At 42.0% G+C, this 22,681-nt stretch overlaps 1 protein-coding gene and 1 non-coding gene across 6 annotated transcripts in view; one reads left to right on the forward strand and one right to left on the reverse strand.

Moving 5' to 3' along the window:
• LOC129639096 (uncharacterized) overlaps positions 1-22,681 on the forward strand; it is a 229,641-nt gene that overhangs the window by 111,120 nt on the left and 95,840 nt on the right. The window contains exons 3-4 of one of the 5 annotated variants that reach the window (XR_008708174.1): positions 8,133-8,209; positions 20,704-21,382. The exons of 3 other annotated variants lie outside the window; for them this stretch is intronic. Coding sequence is in view for 1 of the 2 variants with exons in the window: in XM_055563988.1 (XP_055419963.1) it covers positions 20,704-20,738 (35 nt within the window). In the remaining variant the exon portion in view is untranslated. Of the gene's footprint in view, positions 1-8,132; positions 8,210-20,703; positions 21,383-22,681 lie in introns of those variants that run through there. One more of the 5 variants, XM_055563988.1, reaches the window with a different exon arrangement.
• TRNAG-CCC (transfer RNA glycine (anticodon CCC)) lies at positions 16,983-17,055 on the reverse strand. The gene has a single exon. It is a non-coding gene; the product is annotated as a tRNA-Gly (tRNA).

Raw genomic sequence — 22,681 nt, forward strand, 5'->3', positions numbered from 1 at the left:
CAGATTAGATAGGTGAAGTGGATTTTCTTGATTTGTCAAGGGGAAATCACCCCCTTCATCTCCTTCCACAACCCCTGCTTCTTGTCACATGGATGTCCCTGCAAATATCAGAGGCTCCCTGGAAATCCAGTTAGTTCAGTGCCTCAGCAGCCCCCTCCCAAAGTCCTTGAGTCTGTTGTTAACTGCATCACCAGGGGTCCTGGCATCAGTGAGCTCTCCTCTGCTAGCAACAGTTCTGCACTGGAGGTCTGCTGTATCTCGGATTGTCCTTAACCAGGGAGGCTTGCTGAAGGACTCTCTACAGTGGGGACAGATCCCAAACACAAGGCCTCCAGTCTTCTTTCTCCCCTTTTTCTGGAGGTCCATCTGGGGAGCCGTCAGATGACAAAGCGGAGGTTCTCTCTGAGCAGAGTTCACTCTGTTTGTCAAGAGAAGATCCTTCCAGAACAAATTGTTAAAGAAGGTAGCTCAGCTGCCTTGTTGTGAAGCCCACTTCATGTCTTCACTAGAGGACCAGAAAGACTGCTTTCTGCTTATTGCCCTTTCTGAGTATTTGGATGGATTGTTTTGCTCTTAGATGATCTCTGGATTTATTGGTCTTATGCCACTTCTTGATTGACTCTGCTATGGGGCAAGATTGAACTTGCCTGAGAAAGCGCAATTTTAATGACTGCTTAATATTGCATATTCAGGACTAGGATTCCTGGTTTTCACCTAGGCAGCCCAGGTTCGACTCCCGGTGTGGGAACACCAGTCCTTGGGCTTCTCTCATAGCTCAGTTGGTAAAGAATCCACCTGCAATGCAGGAGACCTGGGTTTGATCCCTGGGTTGGGAAGATCCCCTGGAGAAGGGAACAGCTACCCAGTCCGGTATTCTGGCCTGGAGAATTCCATGGACTGTATAGTCCATGGGTTCGCAAGAGTCGGACACAACTGAGCGACTTTCACTTTAACCAGTCCCATGCTGCCTCCTCTTTTTCCTTTTTGTTCTCATAGATAGCTATTCAGTGAACTTCCAATGACTTCTTGAAATTCCCTACATCTATGTCTACACCTTAAGGAGCTGTATCTTCACTTTCTATTTATTCTTAGCTTCTGAAGTCAACTCCCTCCCCCCACCTGTCTTCCTCCAAGAGCCTCCTAAACTTTGTCTTCTACAGATACTAGACCACTACAAAGGTGGGGCAATTAGGCAAGGCAACTCAGTTGCCTCCAACTCTGCAGCCCCATGGACTGCTGCCCACTAGGCTCCTCTATCCATGGGATTTCCCAGGCAATAATACGGGAGTGAGTGCCCCCTTTTGGGGAAGACGTTTTTCTATCCTTTTCAGATTGCTAAAGGGAGTGATTTCTTCAAGGCATTAGAGACTAAGAAATCAAGGTCCTTAAAGAAAATGAAGTTGTAACTCCCTTTATTGTAAGCTGAATATGCTCCTGAAAGGGTTTTTAGATTATTACTAGGCTAGGCTATAGAGGGTCTAATCAACAGAGCCAGGAGAGGAACCAACCTAACAATACCCTGAAAAACATTCATGCCATCTCCCTGAAGAACAGATCGGAAGATGCTTGTGCAGGGACATGTCTGCTGTTTGTTCAAAAGTAGTCTGCAGTAGAGAAGAAAAACACATAAGGAGGATAGACAAAACTAAGTATGGATAATTCTTGTGATAGATATTGGACATGGATAAATGGCAGAATATATGCGTTCTGAATAGGAATGAATGGAAGGACCAAGTAGACACCAACCATTCCTGACAGTGGTTCTTCCTTAGACCAGCCATATACTGGGGACACCAGTTTGGGTCCCATATGTCCCCTGCCCTGTACATCAGGACTATTGGTCCCTTGGTATCTCTGACAGAACTGGTGTATATTGGCTCTCCATATCTTCATCACTGGTCTTTATAATCATATGAAGTGGGGAAAACTAAAGTAGCAGAGAATGGACATGTGAACATGACATGACATTGGCTTCAGTCCCTTCCATCAGACTACCATGCACTCAAGCACTCGCTGTCTCTCTTTCTCCTTCCCCAACCCCTTGTTGATTCTCACTGTTCGAAATCCTTCAGCAAACAGTGTGATCCAAGCCATCTTAGTCTGATCTGTGAGCTTTTTGGTCTGTGACATCTTGTATGTCCTGCCTGGTAATCCAGTTGAAGTATACACAAGCATCAAGGTGATTTGTCACCATGATATTAAGTACTAACAGAAGGTAAAAGAAGTTGAGTGCTTTGGTCAACAAAGGGACAAGTAACTGACGGAGACACTCATAGATCCAGCCTTAAGCTGAGCTCTTTTGACTTCTAGGCAGTAAGAAAACAGATGACCCAGTGATCCAAATTTCATCTCTTAAATACCATCAGAGGCTCAGAGATACGGGGGCCAATCAACCTAAGGGAGAGGAACCATCCTTTTTTGTGGCAGAGGATCTGTCCCAGGTTTCTGACCTTTGCATGGTCCATGGTGCTTGAGACAGAGAATCTAAGAACAACACCAAACTAAGTACTAGAAGGGCCCAGTGGGGAATTGAAATCAATGAAGAGAAGCCTTTGGGTACTCAAGTTACCTTGCTTGAATGGCATGTCATGTGGTAAATTGGATAATGTAATTACTTTAAGGTGGCTGCTGAAACTCAACTCTATATGAACATTCCCATGGGACAGAGCCCAGTGTGGCCAGACGGTTAATATTTTTATGAGAAGCCAGAAATACAAAATTTGATGAGAACTCTTCCAGTTAAAAACTCACAAGTTTGCCAAGATCGTAGTTCCCAAATACCACTTATCCAATAAAAGGAACTAGGACTCCTTGGAGAAGTGGCTGATTCTAGAGCTGGGGCAGAGAAAATACATCCTGAGCTTGGAGCATCTTGTAGTACCATAAAGGAAGTGCTACACACACACACACACACACACACACAGTGATGGGAGATGTAAAAGGGTCACAAGAGCCAACTGAAAGTGTTCCCAATGGTCAAATCTGGGACAATTTGAGCAACTAAATAAATAACATTATTGGTTTGTAACCCAAAGTAGTAAGTAAACATCGATGACTCCATACTGGTATAAATAGATGACTGAATAAATAAATAAATGGCAAAGAAGGTACAAATTCTCCTTTCAGAAGAATTTCTCCCCACCCAGGAGGTGGTACTGAATTCCTCCCCACCTCTTCCAGAAATCATTCCAAGCATCTTTTCTGACCACAGTGCAGTAAGATTAGATCTCAATTACATGAGAAAAACTATTAAAAATTCCAACATATGGAGGCTGAACAACACGCTGCTGAATAACCAACAAATCACAGAAGAAATCAAAAAAATCAAAATTTGCATAGAAACGAATGAAAATGAAAACACAACAACCCAAAACCTGTAGGACACTGTAAAAGCAGTCCTAAGGGGAAAGTTCATATCAATACAGGCATACCTTCAAGAAACAAGAAAAAAGTCAAATAAATAACCTAACTCTACACCTAAAGCAACTAGAAAAGGAAGAAATGAAGAACCCCAGGGTTAGTAGAAGGAAAGAAATCTTAAAACTTAGAGCAGAAATAAATGCAAAAGAAACAAAAGAGACCATAGCAAAAATCAACAAAGCCAAAAGCTGGTTCTTTGAAAGGATAAATAAAATTGACAAACCATTAGCCAGACCCATCAAGAAACAAAGGGAGAAAAATCAAATCAATAAAATTAGAAATGAAAATGGAGAGATCACAACAGACAACACAGAACTACAAAGGATCATAAGAGACTACTATCAGCAATTATATGCCAATAAAATGGACAACGTGGAAGAAATGGACAAATTCTTAGAAAAGTACAACTTCCCAAAACTGGACCAGGAAGAAATAGAAAATCCTAATAGACCCATCACAAGCACGGAAATTGAAACTGTAATCAAAAATCTTCCAGCAAACAAAAGCCCAGGTCCAGACGGCTTCACAGCTGAATTCTACCAAAAATTTAGAGAAGAGCTAACACCTATCCTGCTCAAACTCTTCCAGAAAATTGCAGAGGAAGGTAAACTTCCAAACTCATTCCATGAGGCCACCATCACCCTAATACCAAAACCTGACAAAGATGCCACAAAAAAAGAAAACTACAGGCCAATATCACTGATGAACATACATGCAAAACTCCTTAACAAAATTCTTGCAATCAGAATCCAACAACACATTAAAAAGATCATACACCATGACCAAGTGGGCTTTATCCCAGGGATGCAAGGATTCTTCAATATCCGCAAATCAATCAATGTAATACACCACATTAACAAATTGAAAAATAAAAACCATATGATTATCTCAATAGATGCAGAGAAAGCCTTTGACAAAATTCAACATCCATTTATGATAAAAACTCTCCAGAAAGCAGGAATAGAAGGAACATACCTCAACATAATAAAAGCTATATATGACAAACCCACAGCAAGCATTATCCTCAATGGTGAAAAATTGAAAGCATTTCCTCTAAAGTCAGGAACAAGACAAGGGTGCCCAGTTTCACCACTACTATTCAACATAGTTTTGGAAGTTTTGGCCACAGCAATCAGAGCAGAAAAAGAAATAAAAGGAATCCAAATTGGAAAAGAAGAAGTAAAACTCTCACTGTTTGCAGATGACATGATCCTCTACATAGAAAACCCTAAAGACTCCACCAGAAAATTACTAGAACTAATCAAAGACTATAGTAAAGTTGCAGGATATAAAATCAACACACAGAAATCCCTTGCATTCCTATACACTAATAATAAGAAAACAGAAAGAGAAATTAAGGAAACAATTCCATTCACCATTGCAACGGAAAGAATAAAATACTTAGGAATATATCTACCTAAAGAAACTAAAGACCTATATATAGAAAACTATAAAACACTGGTGAAAGAAATCAAAGAGGACACTAATAGATGGAGAAATATACCATGTTCATGGATTGGAAGAATCAAGTGAAAATGAGTATACTACCCAAAGCAATTTATAGATTCAATGCAATCCCAATCAAGCTACCAACGGTATTCTTCACAGAGCTAGAACAAATAATTTCACAATTTGTATGGAAATACAAAAAACCTCGAATAGCCAAAGTGATCTTGAGAAAGAAGAATGGAACTGGAGGAATCAACCTACCTGACTTCAGGCTCTACTACAAAGCCACAGTCATCAAGACAGTATGGTACTGGCACAAAGACAGAAATATAGATCAATGGAACAAAATAGAAAGCCCAAAGATAAATCCACGCACATATGGACACCTTGTCTTTGACAAAGGAGGCAAGAATATACAGTGGATTAAAGACAATCTCTTTAACAAGTGGTGCTGGGAAATCTGGTCAACCACTTGTAAAAGAATGAAACTAGAACACTTTCTAACACCATACACAAAAATAAACTCAAAATGGATTAAAGATCTAAACGTAAGACCAGACACTATAAAACTCCTAGAGCAGAACATAGGCAAAACACTCTCTGACATACATCACAGCAGGATCCTCTATGACCCACCTCCCAGAATATTGGAAATATAAGTAAAAATAAACAAATGGGACCTAATTAACCTTAAAAGCTTCTGCACATCAAAGGAAACTATTAGCAAGGTGAAAAGGCAGCCTTCAGAATGGGAGAAAATAATAGCAAATGAAGCAACTGACGAACAACTAATCTCAAAAATATACAAGCAACTCCTACAGCTCAACTCCAGAAAAATAAATGACCCAATCAAAAAATGGGCCAAAGAACTAAATAGACATTTCTCCAAAGAAGACATACAGATGGCTAACAAACACATGAAAAGATGCTCAACATCACTCATTATCAGAGAAATGCAAATCAAAACCACTATGAGGTACCATTTCACGCCAGTCAGAATGGCTGCGATCCAAAAGTCTACAAGCAATAAATGCTGGAGAGGGTGTGGAGAAAAGGGAACCCTCTTACACTGTTGGTGGGAATGCAAACTAGTACAGCCACTATGGAGAACAGTGTGGAGATTCCTTTAAAAACTGGAAATAGAACTGCCTTATGATCCAGCAATCCCACTGCTGGGCATACACACCGAGGAAACCAGAATTGAAAGAGACACGTGTACCCCAATGTTCATCGCAGCACTGTTTATAATAGCCAGGACATGGAAGCAACCTAGATGTCCATCAGCAGATGAATGGATAAGAAAGCAGTGGTACATATACACAATGGAGTATTACTCAGCCATTAAAAAGAATACATTTGAATCAGTTCTAATGAGGTGGATGAAACTGGAGCCTATTATACAGAGTGAAGTCAGCCAGAAAGAAAAACACCAATACAGTATACTAACGCATATATATGGAATTTAGAAAGATGGTAACAATAACCGTGTATACGATACAGCAAAAGAGACACTGATGTATAGAACAGTCTTATGGCCTCTGTTGGAGAGGGAGAGGGTGGGAAGATTTGGGAGAATGGCATTGAAACATGTATAATATCATGTATGAAACGAGTTACCAGTCCAGGTTCGATGCACGATACTGGATGCTTGGGGCTGGTGCATTAGGACGACCCAGAGGGATGGTATGGGGAGGGAGGAAGGAGGAGGGTTCAGGATGGGGAACACATGTATACCTGTGGCGGATTCATTTTGATATTTGGCAAAACCAATACAATATTGTAAAGTTTAAAAATAAAATTAAAAAAAAAAAGAGTAAAGAATGGAAAGGGAAACGTAGTCCACTAAATTTTCAGAGGAGAAAGCAGGCAGAGCCCACCTCAGCCAAGTGATCAAAGTCAATATCACCAGTAATGCCACATGGATAGCATGTACCCCCGGTACGATGTGTGAGAAGAGCATGTCATCTCTGTGGTCTTCTTCCCCCCAACCCATAAGCCAGTCTAATCAGGAGAAAACATCAGACAAGCCCAAACTGATAAATGTTCTATAAAACACTTGACCAGTACTGTTCAAACTCTCAAGGCCATCAAAAACAAGGAAGAACTGGGACAGAGGAGGCCAAGGAGCCATGACATAAATACAATGTGGCATCCTTGATTTTTGGAACCAAAACAGAAAATGGACTTCAGTGGAAATACACTATGGAGTTTAGTTCATTTTAAAATTTTTATTTAATCAATCAATTAATTGGGCTGTACCAGGCACACAGGATCTTCATTGCAGTATGTGAGATCTTTAGTTGTGTCATGCAAACTCTAAGTTGAGGCATGTGGAATCTAGTTCCCTGACCAGAGATCAAACCTGAGCCCCCCACATTGGGAGTGTGGAGTCTTAGCCACTGGACCAGCAGGGAAGTCTCATAATGTGCTAGATTTAATTTCTTATTTTTAACAAATGCACCATGGTTATGTAAGAGGTTAACAGAGGAAACTGGATGGGGGATATACAGAAACTGTACTATCTTTGCAACATTTATGTAAATCTAAGCTTATTCCAAAATTGAAAAATTATTTTTTTAAATCATTAGTTCAAATAAAACACATGTACCGATAAATCTGGCTTGGGGCTTTCTATCGGATCCTCTAATTTTGATGGAAAGTAAATGCTCCTATCATGGTGCTCCCCTGAATCAGAAACCACAGGAAGCCACCACCCCTTAACTCAAAGATCAACCCTCCTTTCACGGCACTCAGATTTATTACCTTTTCCTTCCTCCTAGCAAAGGTGTAGATATTCTTCTACTCCTATATATATTATATATCTGTATATCTGTATCTATCTGTTCTTTCTTCTGCCTGGTATGTTGATGTAAATAGTTGGAACTCCAATAGCCATATTGGAAAATACAGCTTAAGAACAGAAGCCCTGTACAATGGAACAAGAAAATAATATATTTTATCAAATCAAACATGTCAGTTTTAAGGCACAGCATTATATTATGTACTGCAAAGGAAGAAAGGAAATGCTACCAATTTAATTAAGACACAACCTTTTCTCATCCATTGGAGTTTTCTTTGACTTTTCAATTAGTAAATGATCTCTTTTATACTTATTTAGATATAGATTTTTGGTCATTACATTACTCTTATGCATACACATAAAAAGGAACTGCACTAAATAAATTGTTTATGGTACGGCTGGATCTTCTTCAGATTCAAAAGTCAACTCTTCTAAGACATCTGCACTTCCATGCTTGTTGCAGTGTTGTTCACAATAGCCAAGGCATAGAAACAACCTGAATGCCCATTGACAGATGCATGGATAAAGAAGATGTAGTAGGTGAGCAACGGAAAAAAAGAAGGGAACCATGCCATTTGTAACAAGGATGGACCATGGAGGTATTGTGCTAAGTGAAATAAGACAGACAGAAAAGACAAATTCTGTGTGATCTTTGCCCTCCACTATCTCGCAGAGTTTGCTCAAATTCATGTCCATCAAGTTGGTGAGGCCATCCAACCATCTCATCCTCTGCCTCCCACTTTTCCTTTTGCCTTCAGTCTTTCCCAGCATCAGGGTTTTTTCCAGTGAGTTGGCTGTTCACATCAGGTGGCTAAAGTATTGGAGCTTCAGCATCAACATCACCCTTCCAATGAATGTTTGGAGTTGATTTCCTTAAGTATTGACGAGTTTAATTTCCTTTGCAGCCTAAGGGACCCCCAAGAGTCTTCTCCAGCACCACAATTCCCTGTGTTGTTCCCCAGGTTGTTCAGTATATCCTTATTGCTTATCTGTTTTATACATAATAGTTTGTATTTCTTAATCCCCTACCCCTATCTTGCCCCTCCTTGCTTCCTTCTCCCCACTGGTAACCACTGGTTTGTTCTCTGTATCTGTGAGTCTGTTTGTTTTGTTAAATACATTTGTTTTATTTTTAAAGATACCGCATATAAGTGATAACATATAGTATTTGTCTCTGTCTTATTTTTGTCTCTAAGCATAATGCCCCCCTAAGTTCATCTATGTTGTTACACTTACAAAATTTCATTCTTTTTGTGGCTGGATAATATCCATGTGTATATATATATATGTGTGTTTATGTATATATCTCACATCTTTATCCATTGATCTGTTGATGAGCATCTGGGATGCTTCCATATCTTGGCTATTGTAAATAATAATGCTATGAACATTGGGGTGCACATATCTTTTCAAATTAGTGTTTTTGTTTTCTGAATATGTACTCAGGAGTGGAATTCCTGGATCATATGGTAATTCTGTTTTTAGCTTTTTGAGGAACCTCCATACTGCTTTCCATAGTGACGGTATCAGTTTACATTCCTGCCAGTCCTGTACGAGGGTTCCCTTTTCTCTACATCCTTGCCAACACTTTTTATTTGTAGTGTGTGCGTGCTAAGTCACTTCAGTTGTGTCCCACTCTTTGCGACCATATGGACTGTAGCCTACCAGGCTCCTCTATCTGTGGGATTCTCCAGGCAAGAAGGAGTGGGTTGCCATGCCCTGCTCTGGGGGATCTTTCTGACTGAGGGATCAAACTTGCATCTCTTAAATCTCCTGCATTCATAGGTAGGTTCTTTATCACTGCCACCACCTGGGAAGCCCTGTTATTTATAGGCTTTGTGACAATAGCCATTTTGACAATAGACATTCTGACAGGTGTGACATGATGTCTCATTGTGGTTTTGATTTGCATTTCTCTAATAATTAGTGATGTTGAGCATGTTTTCATGTGCCTATTAGCCATCCGTATGTCTTCTTTGGAAAAATGTCTATTCAGGTCTTGAACCTATTTTTAATCAGGTTTTAGGGTTGTTTTTTTTTTTTGTATTGAGTTGCATGAGCTGTTTATGTTTTGGATATTAACCTCTTATTGGTCATATAATTTGCAAATATTTTCTCCCATTCAGTAGATTTTCTTTTTTTAATTATTTTTTTAATTAAAAAATTATTTTTAAAATTTTCAGTTGCACTGAATCTTTGTTGCTACATGTGGCCTTTCTCTAGTTGTGGCGACTTCTCTTGTTGTAGAGCACAGGCTCTAGGTGCTTGGACTCAGAAGCTGTGGCACATGAAATCTTCCCTAACGAAGAATTGAACCCATGTCCACTGAACTGGCAGGTGGATTCTTACCCACTGTACCACCAGAGAAGTCCCACTAGGTTGTATTTTTGTTTTATTGATGGCTTCAAGTAAATCTTAAATATTCTCACCACCCCCTCCCCCAAAAGGTAATTATGTGAGGTGAAGTATGTGTTGACCAACTTCATTTTGGTCATCATTTAACAATACATATGTGTATCATCATCACATTGTACTCCTTAAACTTACACAGTATTATACGTCAATTATATCTCAACTGAGCTGTAATAGATAAATGATTTAAATAACAAATTCCAACTCTTCTAAATCACTTTTGTGATCTTAATAATATTAGTATCTCTTAATATCGTCCTCTGCACCATTAAAAGTGTTGTTGATGCATAATTTCTTAAGAGTACTCTTCTAATGCCTCTAGAAGTTGGTTCCTAGCCAGTAAGACCACTCTGTTGAGTCTTTTTTTTTTTTTTAATTATTTATTTTGGCTGCACCGGGTCCTAGTTGCAGCACGTGGCATCTAGTTCCCTGTTCAGGGATTGAACCTGCACCCCATGCATTGGAAGCATGTAGTCCTAGCCACTGGACCACCAGGGAAGTCCCTCTGTTGAGTCTTGATGGGCTTGCTCAGGCAATGATAGCTATGACCAACAGCAATTGTAAGATTTATCCCAGTTTTAAAGATGTGAAAAAACGGGGGGGAAAAATGTCTTGGAATGAGTGAAATGAGATGGAAAGAGCGCCCTCCATAGTCTGAACTGTTTTCCTCCATACTTCTTTTATATACAGGGGAGAAACTTCCCCCGACCCATTTTTAAAAGCCATTGCTTTTCTCTTTTTAATGTTCATAGGAGCAAAATTTATTGTCTTTTTCAAAAGTTTAGCCATTCTGCAAGGTCTGTAGTGTTATCAAGATCTGGTTTTATTTGAATCTGTCTCTCTCTCTCTCTTTTTTTTTTTTTAATATTTTTGCAACCCTGTGAGTGCTGGATATTCAAGGCCTCAGTCCTGGTTCTGGCCCTGAGTGACCACAGTCATGTCACTTGTCTGGACTCAGTACCACCATCTGTAAAGGAGGGAAGGGTCACACACCTCTTCCAGCTCGGATTGTCTCCCTTCTGTGTGCATACAGCAAGTAAAAAAGGTGTGGATCAGCTGGGTCCTAGGAGACCTGCTTGAATGTGAAGAGAATACAGTTGACCCTTGTACAGTATATGGCCACTGCTTTTCTGATCTCTGTTATTCATAACCAAACCCAATCCATACTGGTACACAATTATTATGTTACCCAGTACTATTTTGCTCACTCACTGTGACTTATTCCACTCGTCCATCCTTCATGACTAAATGAATCAAGGCATACATTTCTTTACTTTTTAGGTGTCTTAACACTTTGCTAATCACCCTCATTTCACCCTTCACTTCAGTTTTCCTGAAGCCAATTCTCCATTTATAACCCTCTGAGGCTGAACTCAGGTCTTCAAAAAAAAATAGTAATAAAATTTTTTATTTTTAAATCTCAGCACAGTATCACTTCCAGGATTAGTGGTAATACCTTCCTCTACTGAATACTTGATTAGATATATCTCTTGAGCTTGTAAAAAGAAACTGGAATTGCTGGCAAATGAAAAAAATTAAGGGAGAACTTAAAAATCAGAAATGTGGAACAAATTCCAAGAGTAGAGAAGATTCAGGAGAAATTAATGGGTGCTTTGTACTGCTTGTCACACATCTCTGAGGGAAAAAAGACTTTTCCTTTTTCTGGAAAATGAAGTACAACTTGTCAGTGACAACCATCTATTAAGAAATTTCCTTTTGTGATAGAGTGAGGATTTTTTTCCCCAGAGGTAAATTATTCAACACAGTTAATTTGAATCCATGTTTGAGCCTGTGATGAAGTTATCAATTTTATTGCCATTTCCCTCAGTCTGTCCTGATACTATCATTGCCTGAGACTCCGGTACCCATAGCAACAGCCACTATTTCAGACATCACTTCCCCAAGCAGCAGAGCATGGCCTGTGAGTGACAAGCATCCAGCGGTGCATCTCAGGGTGGTAGTTTCCAGGGCTCGAAGACCAAATCACAGCAGAGTTCCATGTCCTGAAAATCAGGTTATCAAGGAACTGGTAAGGCTGCAAGTAGGCAGGAGGGTGAAACACCCACCAGAAGTTTGCTCACACCTTTTGAGAGATATGCATTGGAAGAGGCTGGGTAAATAAGGAGACTTAGAGTGATGGACACAGTCATGACATCGTGAAGTACATACAGTGGTGCAGACTTCATTCGTCTGAATGCTCCTCACTTCTTTCCATCCCTATCCCACATAATCACAGGGCTATTTGTGGACCCCAAAACTGAACTAGGGAAAGGGGGATTTAGAACAGACGGGTGGGAGGAGCTACCCCACGCCCCTAAGCCCGAGGCCAAGGGCAGCAGCGGGGAGGAGCAACCGCACGACCGAGGCCAGGGGCGGTGGCCGGGAGGACCAACCCCACGTCCAAGGAGCCGTGGCTGCGCGGGCACAGGAAGGCCTAGAGGAGCTATCCCACATTGAAGGTCAGGAAGGGTGGTGGTGAGGAGATACCCCTCGTCCAAGGTAAGGAGCAATGGCTGCGCTTTGCTGGAGCAGCCGTGAAGAGATACCCCACGCCCAAGGTAAGAGAAACCCAAGTAAGACGGTAGGTGTTGCAAGAGGGCATCAGAGGGCAAACACACTGAAACCATACTCACAGAAAACTAGTCAATCTAATCACACTAGGACCACAGCCTTGTCTAACTCAATGAAGCTAAGCCATGCCCGTCGGGCAACCCAAGATGGGCAGGTCATGGTGGAGAGATCTGACAGAATGTGGTCCACTGGAGAAGGGAATGGCAAACCACTTCAGTATTCTTGCCTTGAAAACCCCATGAACAGTATGAAAAGGCAAAATGATAGGATACTGAAAGAGAAACGCCCCAGGTCAGTAGGTGCTCAATATGCTACTGGAGATCAGTGGAGAAATAACTCCAGAAAGAATGAAGGGATGGAGCCACAGCAAAAACAATACCCAGCTGTGGATGTGATTGGTGATAGAAGCAAGGTCCGATGCTGTAAAGAACAATATTGCATAGGAGCCTGGAAGGTCAGGTCCATGAATCAAGGCAAATTGGAAGTGGTCAAACAAGAGATGGCAAGAGTGAATGTCGACATTCTAGGAATCAGCGAACTGAAATGGACTGGAATGGGTGCATTTAACTCAGATGACCATTATATCTACTACTGCGGGCAGGAATCCCTCAGAAGAAATGGAGTGGCCATCATGGTCAACAAGAGAGTCCGAAATGCAGTACTTGGATACAATCTCAAAAACGACAGAATAATCTCTGTTCGTTTCCAAGCACAGTAATCCAAGTCTATGCCCCAACCAGTAATGCTGAAGAAGCTAAAGTTGAACAGTTCTATGAAGACCTACAAGACCTTTTAGAACTAACACCCAAAAAAGATGTCCTTTTCATTATAGGGGACTGGAATGCAAAAGTAGGAAGTCAAGAAACACCTGGAGTAACAGGCAAATTTGGCCTTGGAATACGGAATGAAGCAGGGCAAAGACTAATAGAGTTTTGCCAAGAAAATGCACTGGCCATAACAAACACCCTCTTCCAACAACACAAGAGAAGACTCTATACATGGACATCACCAGATGGTCAACACTGAAATCAGATTGATTATATTCTTTGCAGCCAAAGATGGAGAAGCTCTATACAGTCAGCAAAAACAAGACCAGTAGCTGACTGTGGCTCAGACCATGAACTCCTTATTGCCAAATTCAGACTTAAATTGAAGAAAGTAGGGAAAACCACTAGACCATTCAGGTATGATCTAAATCAAATCCCTTATGATTATACAGTAGAAGTGAGAAACAGATTTAAGGGCCTAGATCTGATAGATAGAGTGCCTGATGAACTCGGGAATGAGGTTCGTGACATTGTACAGGAGACAGGGATCAAGACCATTCCCATAGAAAAGAAATGCAAAAAAGCAAAATGGCTGTCTGGGGAGGCCTTACAAATAGCTGTGAAAAGAAGAGAAGCGAAAAGCAAAGGAGAAAAGGAAAGATATAAGCATCTGAATGCAGAGTTCCAAAGAATAGCAAGAAGAGATAAGAAAGCCTTCTTCAGTGATCAATGCAAAGAAATAGAGGAAAACAACAGAATGGGAAAGACTAGGGATCTCTTCAAGAAAATCAGAGATACCAAAGGAACATTTCATGCAAAGATGAGCTCGATAAAGGACAGAAATGGTATGGAACTAACAGAAGCAGAAGATATTAAGAATAGATGGCAAGAATACACAGAAGAACTGTACAAAAAAGATCTTCACGACCCAGATAATCACAATGGTGTGATCACTGACCTAGAGCCAGACATCCTGGAATGTGAAGTCAAGTGGGCCTTAGAAAGCATCAGTACGAACAAAGCTAGTGGAGGTGATGGAATTCCAGTTGAACTATTCCAAATCCTGAAAGATGATGCTGTGAAAGTGCTGCACTCAATATGCCAGCAAATTTGGAAAACTCAGCAGTGGCCACAGGACTAGAAATGGTCAGTTTTCATTCCAATCCCAAAGAAAGGCAATGCCAAAGAATGCTCAAACTACCGCACAATTGCATTCATCTCACATGCTAGTAAAGTAATGCTCAAAATTCTCCAAGCCAGGCTTCAGCAATATGTGAACCGTGAACTTCCTGATGTTCAAGCTGGTTTTAGAAAAGGCAGCGGAACCAGAGATCAAATTGCCAACATCCGCTGGATCATGAAAAAAGCAAGAGAGTTCCAGAAAAACATCTATTTCTGCTTTATTGACTATGCCAAAGCCTTTGACTGTGTGGATCACAATAAACTGTGGAAAATTCTGAAAGAGATGGGAATACCAGACCACCTGATCTGCCTCTTGAGAAATTTGTATGCAGGTCAGGAAACAACAGTTAGAACTGGACATGGAACAACAGACTGGTTCCAAATAGGAAAAGGAGTTCATCAAGGATGTATATTGTCACCCTGTTTATTTAACTTATATGCAGAGTACATCATGAGAAACACTGGGCTGGAAGAAGCACAAGCTGGAACCAAGATTGCCGGGAGAAATATCAGTAACCTCAGATATGCGGATGACACCACCCTTATGGCAGAAAGTGAAGAGGAACTCAAAAGCCTCTTGATGAAAGTGAAAGTGGAGAGTGAAAAAGTTGGCTTAAAGCTCAACATTCAGAAAACGAAGATCATGGCATCTGGTCCCACCACTTCATGGGAAATAGATGGGGAAACAGTGGAAACAGTGTCAGACTTTATTTTTCTGGGCTCCAAATTCACTACAGATGATGACTGCAGCCATGAAATTAAAAGACGCTTACTCCTTGGAAGGAAAGTTATGACCAACCTAGATAGCATATTCAAAAGCAGAGACATTACTTTGTCAACAAAGGTCCGTCTAGTCAAGGCTATGGTTTTTCCTGTGGTCATGTATGGATGTGAGAGTTGGACTGTGAAGAAGGCTGAGCACCAAAGAATTGATGCTTTTGAACTGTGGTGTTGGAGAAGACTCTTGAGAGTCCCTTGGACTGCAAGGAGATCCAACCAGTCCATTCTGAAGGAGATCAGCCCTGGGATTTCTTTGGAAGGAATGATGCTAAAGCTGAAACTCCAGTACTTTGGCCACCTCATGCGAAGAGTTGACTCATTGGAAAAGACTCTGATGCTGGGAGGGATTGGGGGCAGGAGAAGAAGGGGACGACAGAGGATGAGATGGCTGGATGGCATCACTGATGCCATCACATCGATGGACGTGAGTCTGGGTGAACTCCGGGAGTTAGTGATGGACAGGGAGGCCTGGCGTGCTGCGATTCTTGGGGTCGCAAAGAGTCGGACACGACTGAGCGACTGATCTGATCTGCAAAAGAACACAGAAACGATTAAGCTGCCGCTATCTTTAAATGTTCCCTGCCAAGTCGTGGCTTGTAATAGGCAGTGGAGTGTAACAATCACAAGTCTCATTGAGTCTGGCCGGTGAGGAAATCCTTGTTTTCCAGGTAAAATAAAAGGATGCAGGTCGAAGTAGACTTCTCTGCATCATCCCAGGGAGCCCCTCTGGATCATGGAAAAGGGAAAGATGGGATAACGAGGAGGGAGGCAGCGCCCAAGACTAGGGTCAGCTTTAGAATCCCAGTGAAGAGGCCATAACAGCCAGTGGTTCGGTTGATAAATTACAGTACCCCATGCAGAGCAAAAACAGAGAGTTTCTCTGCCCAGAGGAGCTGAATTTGCAGATATAACATGTATGTTTTGTTGCCACCTCCCCAACACACACCTTTCATGCCCAAAGGGAAACCACTCAGGAAGAGATACAGTCTCTGGGCATTTCTACTCCCAAGGTCTTTCCAGGTGTTCAGAGTCAACTCAGGTAGCAGTGCTTCTGCCTATGTGGAGCAGTGAGAGAGCCTGAACTGAGGGATTTGGGTCTATGGGTGTTGACTGCCTTCCAGTGAGGTGCTCTGCTACCTCTGACACATTTGGTGGCCGCTTTTGAAGTTGTCTTCCCTCTGAGAAGGATTTTGGCTGACGTGTGGCAGCCATCCCTGCCCTGGGCTAGAAGGCACCCCTATAACTAGAGATACAGTGATCAGGGCTGTCTTCATGAGGGGATTTCCCTCCCTTCCCAGCCTTCTTATCTGGCTGGATTCCCAGTCTGCCCACCCACTATTCTTAACCCATTGATATACCTGTGAGGTAACAGAAAAAAAAAAAAAAAAAAAAGCATGGCATTAGAAGACCTGTATTCATGTCCACATTCAATAACTTCTTATCTGTGTGGCCTCCCTTTTTCTCACTGATAATGCATATCCTTCATCTTTCTTTTCTTTAAATGTATTTATTTGGGTGTGCTATGTCTTAGTTGTGACACACAGGATCTTCCATCTTCATTTTGACACTTGGGATCTTTAGTTGTGGCCTGTGGCATCTAGTTCCCTGACCGGGGATTGAACCCAGGTCCCCTGAATTGGGAGCACAGAGTCTTAGCCACTGGACCACCAGGGACATCCCTGTCCTTCTTATTTCTTGAGGTTCTTATAAAAATAAAATATAAAAATAAAATATAAGAATATATATGAGGACTTGGACCTGCAGAGTGCCATTATCATTATCTTTGTTGATCAGCCCCTTGACTATAGGGAAGATAGCTGGAGGCCTATTACTCATTATCACTGTCACTTAGGGTGAGCTTGTTAATGACAGTCTCTGCCATGCTGCCTTCCACGACGTCAGCTTGCTACCAAGAATCAACAAACATTAAGATGTGTGCATCTTACTGAACTGAAATACATCACACAATGCTGAAGATCTTTTTTTTTTTTTTTTTTGTCCACACCGCTTGTGGGAATTCCCTGAACAGAGATGGAACCCATACCACCTGCCTCAAGTTCCAATCCCTTTCTTTTAATCCCTGCCCATTCCCTTTACTTCTTCCCCAGAGGCAACTGCTGTGATGAATTCTGGACCATATTCTATCTTTACCATACATTAGCACCTACAAACACCACCCACCAACCCATAGAGCCCCAGACCACCCACCTTACCTCACCCTCCCCACATATACATTGTTTATAAGGGGAAGACTGATTTTGTATTTTCCAAGGGCCCATGTAAAACCTCCCTCCCTCTGTGGAGATCCTGAACTACACATGGATGGGGCATGGTTGGGTGGAGAGTCTCCTGGATACCTGTTTAAAACTTAAAAAAATTAGAGAGCTGCACACATGAATAAAAGAGAGACCTTTATATTTGCATCAACTAATAACTTTATTTGAAGTAATAACTTCAGTGGAAGAACTGCTAGTGAATTTTTTTTCAAGGGCAATACTGCAGTCTGCGTGGCAGACAGGGTGACCTTTGGGAAGTCACCCCGTGACTCAGGGGAAAGTCCAGTCCAGAATCAGTCCTCCTTGTCGCTGTTGCCCAGGGTAAACTTATCAAATACGCAGTCTGCCAGACCGCCTTGAGGGAACCTCATCTTGAGCACGCTGGTGAGATGGTCCCCTAGCTCTTTGATGAACTCGAGCTGCTGGTCCAAGTGGCGCATCTCCAGGAAGTGGCACAGGTGGGTGTCCCTGCTCTTGGTGGCTAGGTGGTGCAGGTTGAGCAGGCTCTGGCTGATGCTCTTCTCCAGCTGCAGGGTGTTCTGCATGGCTTGGAGGCTGCTCTCCAGCTCTTGGGTCTCGGGCATCCTGATGTTGAGGAAGGAGATGCGGCTGCTGTGCCGGTTCAGCAGGAACATCAGGCTCTTGGCCCTCTTGCTGTGCTCGTGGGAGCAGAGCAGGAACTGGGTGATCTGCTTCAAGGCCACGTTGTGGTGGTGGTGCAGGGAGCAGGCCCTCGCCAGGCACTGGAAGGACTTGTGGAGCTCTAGGGCGGCGTCGCTGTCGACTGCGGCCTCGCACTCGCTGTGGTAGTGGTGGCGCACCTTCAGGGCTGCTGCGGGCATCAGGGAGGTCGCCGTCGTCATCATCATCCAGAAGCCATCTCGGATAGGGAAACTGCGGGCCAGGCAGCAGGAGGAAGGGCAGCAGCGGAGGCGGAGAGCTCAGCCGCCTCCTCGGAGCCTTCCAACGGTAAGCCATGATGGCTGCCACAGAAGCGCTCGCAGCTGGACGGCAAGCGGCTGGGCACTGGCTCGAGGATGGACCGGAAGTGGCCGTTGCTATGGGGGAACGGGTTGTGAGGAGGATCCGTTACAGGAAGTAGATACTGGGACTGGGAGGTGGAGGGGGTGGGGCACCACGTTCTAAATTCCATAGGAGCCTAGGTGAGGCAGAAAATGCAGGGCAAGTGTGCCTCTGACCTGAGACCATTAAAAAATAACCCTACTGAGACATAATTCATATACTCTAAATTTGATCTTTGGAAAGTGAACATTTACTGTTTTTTGGTGTGTGTGTGTATTCATGAAGTTGGGCAACCATTACCACATCTCAAGAATATTTTCATCATTCCAAAATGAAATTCCCTACACACTAGCAGTCACTCCCCATCTCGCCTCCCCCCACATCTGGCCACCACTAAACCTTCTATCTCTCTAGGTTTGCTTCTTCTGGACTTTTCAAAGAAATGCAGTCATACAGTATGTAGCCTTCTGTATCCGCCTTCTTTTACTTAGCATAATGTTTTAAATCTTTTAGCCTTTTTATTGCTAAATAGTATTCCATTGTATGAATATGCCACATTTTATTTATTCTTTCATCAGTTGATGGGCATTTGAGTTGTTTCCATTTTGTGGTTATTACAAATAGTGTTGCTATGAACGTTTGTGTACAGGTTTTTGTGTAGATTTATGTTTTTGACTTGGAAATATATGTAGGAGTGGAATTGCTAGCTTATATGGTAGCTCTATGTTTAATAATTTGAGGAACTCCCAAAATGTTTTCCAAAGTGGTTATACCATTCTTATATTCCTACCAGCAGTATGTTAAGTTTCTAATGCTGTTACTGTCTGCTTCAAAGTTTTAATCATCTTAGTGGATATTCAGTTGTATCACATTGTGGTTTTGATTGGTATTTCTCTAATGACTAACAATGTTTAGCACCTTTGTATATATTTATTGGCCTTGTGCATATGTTCTTTGGATAAATGTGGAGAAATGTCTACTCAGATCCCTTGCCCATTGAAAACTAGAGTTGTTTGTCCTTTTATGGTTGAGTTGTAAGAGTTCTGCATATATTCTGGATATAAGTTCCTTATCAAATACATAATTCACAAATATTTTCTCCATTCATTGGGTTGTCTTTTCATTTTCTTTTGGTGTCATATCAAGAAACTACTGCCTAATTCAGTGTCACAAAGATTTACACCTAGGTTTTCTTCTAAAAATTTTATAGTTTTAGCTCTTAGATTCAGGTACATTTAGGTCTCTGATCCATTTTGAATTAATTTTTGTATATGATGTGAGATAAGGAATCTAGTTTCATTCTGTTGTATGTGAGTATTCATTTATCCCAGCATCATTTGTTGAGAAGACTATTCTTTCCCTGTTGGATGGTCTTTGCATACTTGTTGAAATTAACTGGCCGGAAATATATGGGTTTATTTCTGGGCTCCTAGTTCTATTCTGTAATAGTACAACACTGTCTTGATTACTGTAGTTTTGTAATAAGTTTTGAAATAGGAATGTATGAGTTATCCAACTTCATTCATTTTTTTCAAGATTGTTTTGGCTGTTCTGGGTGCCTTGTACTTCCATATGGATTTTAGGATAAGCTTGCCAAATTTTTCTCCAAAATGCCAGCTGAGATATTGATAGGAGTGGCATTGAATCTGTAGATATGGGGGGGGGGTATTGATATCCTAACACTATTAAGTCTTCTGATCCATAAACGTGGGTTATCTTTCCATTTATTTAGGCCCAGGACCTTTAAAAATAATAATTATGGTTTAGACGAGGGCCAAAATTTGAATTTCTATACCAGCTTCCAGGTAATACCAGACCACACCCTTAATAACAATGTCTAAAAGGAACGAAGTAGCCATGCTTTGTTGTCTTAGTCCCTTCAGGATGCTGTAACAAAGTACCAGAGACTGGGTGGCTTATAAACAACAGAAATTCATTTCTCCCAGTTCTGGAGGCTGGAGGTCCCAGGTTAGAGTGGCAACCTGGTTGAGTTCTGGTGAGAGAACTCTCTTCTTCATTGCAGGTGGCTGTCTTCTTGCTGTGGCCTCAGATGGCTGAAGGGTCGAGAGAGCTCTCCAGAGTCTGTTTTATAAGGGCACCAGTTTCATTTATGACAACCCTACTCTTGTGATGTATGCACCTCCCAGAGGCCCCACCTCTAATACCATCACCCTAGGGGTTAGGGTTTCAACATCCTGATTTTGGGGTAGGAGACACAAACATCCAGTCTACAGCACTTACTGAGGTTTGGATTAAAGACACAAACATTGGTCTTCACAAGCAAAGATGTCTGTTCCCACCTCACAGACAGTGCTTCCGATAGTTATATTAGATGTGGATTCCTATTGGAAAGGGGAGGGGCCTTCCTCCTATGAGGAAAAATTGTGAGACTTTAAAATTGGCAAAGAAAAGGTTTACTGGGTGTCTTTTTTAGAGTACCCTTTGTGGTTATCTCCACCTTTCATTGATTTGGAGCTATTTTATAACTCTAAATTGTAGAAAACTAATAACACAAATTATTCTTGTCCACAGAAATGCAAATGAATTGTGTGTGGTGGAGTGCAACTTATTTTGGACTAATTTTGCATCTATTTGCATTCATCTCAATGTTGCCTCTTGCCTGCCTATATACGTATGGCTCTATGAGTTTTCCTTTGAATGATTTGTGACATCTTACTGGTTTCCACATTAATTAATGAGCTAAATAAAACCTTTGACATCTTTTTGTTTTCTATTTAAATGAGAGCCATGATCTTATTTTTAAAAAATATTTGAACATTTCTCATTCTCATCCCTAAGTGCACAGTTGAAGCTCACAGGAGTTGGCTTAGTGCATTAAGCTTCTGTGGGCTGCTCACCAGGTAGATGATTCCAGAAAAGTTTGGGGATCCAAAGGCATAGAATTCGTGACTGGGATGTAGCATCTCTGAGGAGGAGGAGGCAGTGGGGCACTCTGGGGAAGAAGGGGATCAGTGCCAATCAGGGGAGGAAAGAGGCATTTAGAGAGTAAGTCACAGAAAGGACCTCGTAGGCAGGGCACTGTACAGTGAGGCTGGCTCAGTGCATGCTGAAATAGCCATGACCAGTAAAGACTCATTAAGAACCAGAGGCAGTTAAGATCCAAGGCACTGATGAGAACTTCCAGGCATGGAAAGCAGCAGTCAGCAGAGATCTGAGGAGTGGATGGTTGACTGACTCAGATGGGAATCTGACAGACTGAGATGCACAATGTGGGTAAAATGAACCCTGGAATGAGGTAGACACATGAGCCTTTGCAGCCAGGAGAAAGACTCCTGACATCAGCACTTTTGTACTGACTCAGACCCTGGAAAGGGCTGTTGAGACTCCCAGATACTAAGAGTGTGTAGGATTCGGGACTGGGCCAGGGGCTCCACCTTCCAGTGAAGGCTCTTCCAGCTGGTGATCAGAGATAGGGAAGTTCTAATGCATTCTGCTTGGCTCCACCAAAGGGCATCCTTTTAGCACAAAGATCACAAGAAAGTTGTGTGGTGGCTCCTGCTTAGTTGAGTGCTAATGAGACATGTCCGACACCCACATCCATTATAGTCTGAAGAAGAAAAAAGCTCCTTCTGGTCTCTCCTTCTGCACTGTTCTGACTTGGGGGAGAAAAGGGAGAATCACAATCTTGGACAGAGGAACATCCTCTAAATTTAAACATGCCCATTGTATATGTGTAAGTTGACAACTGATACTAGTTCACCTAGATATGAATTTTCTCTAAGTTTATGACCTTTCAGTTTTAGTCAGTGTGCTTGCTGGGTATTCTCCATTTGCCTCTCCAGGACTGTCTTCTGTCCTTGTCCATCTTACTCTGAGCCCTGGGATTGTGATTTGTATGGACCGCATCCACAGACCCCTCTGCCCTCTGGCTTCATTAGGTTCAGCCAGTAGGGGGCACTGGCAGGAGATGGGAGGGCAAGAGGAGAGAGAGCTTGGGCTCTTTATTCTCTTGGCTTTGTCTCTCTAGGGCAAATAATTAA

This window comes from Bubalus kerabau, chromosome X (assembly GCF_029407905.1).
Source record: "Bubalus kerabau isolate K-KA32 ecotype Philippines breed swamp buffalo chromosome X, PCC_UOA_SB_1v2, whole genome shotgun sequence".
NCBI classification, from domain to species: Eukaryota; Metazoa; Chordata; class Mammalia; order Artiodactyla; family Bovidae; genus Bubalus; species Bubalus kerabau.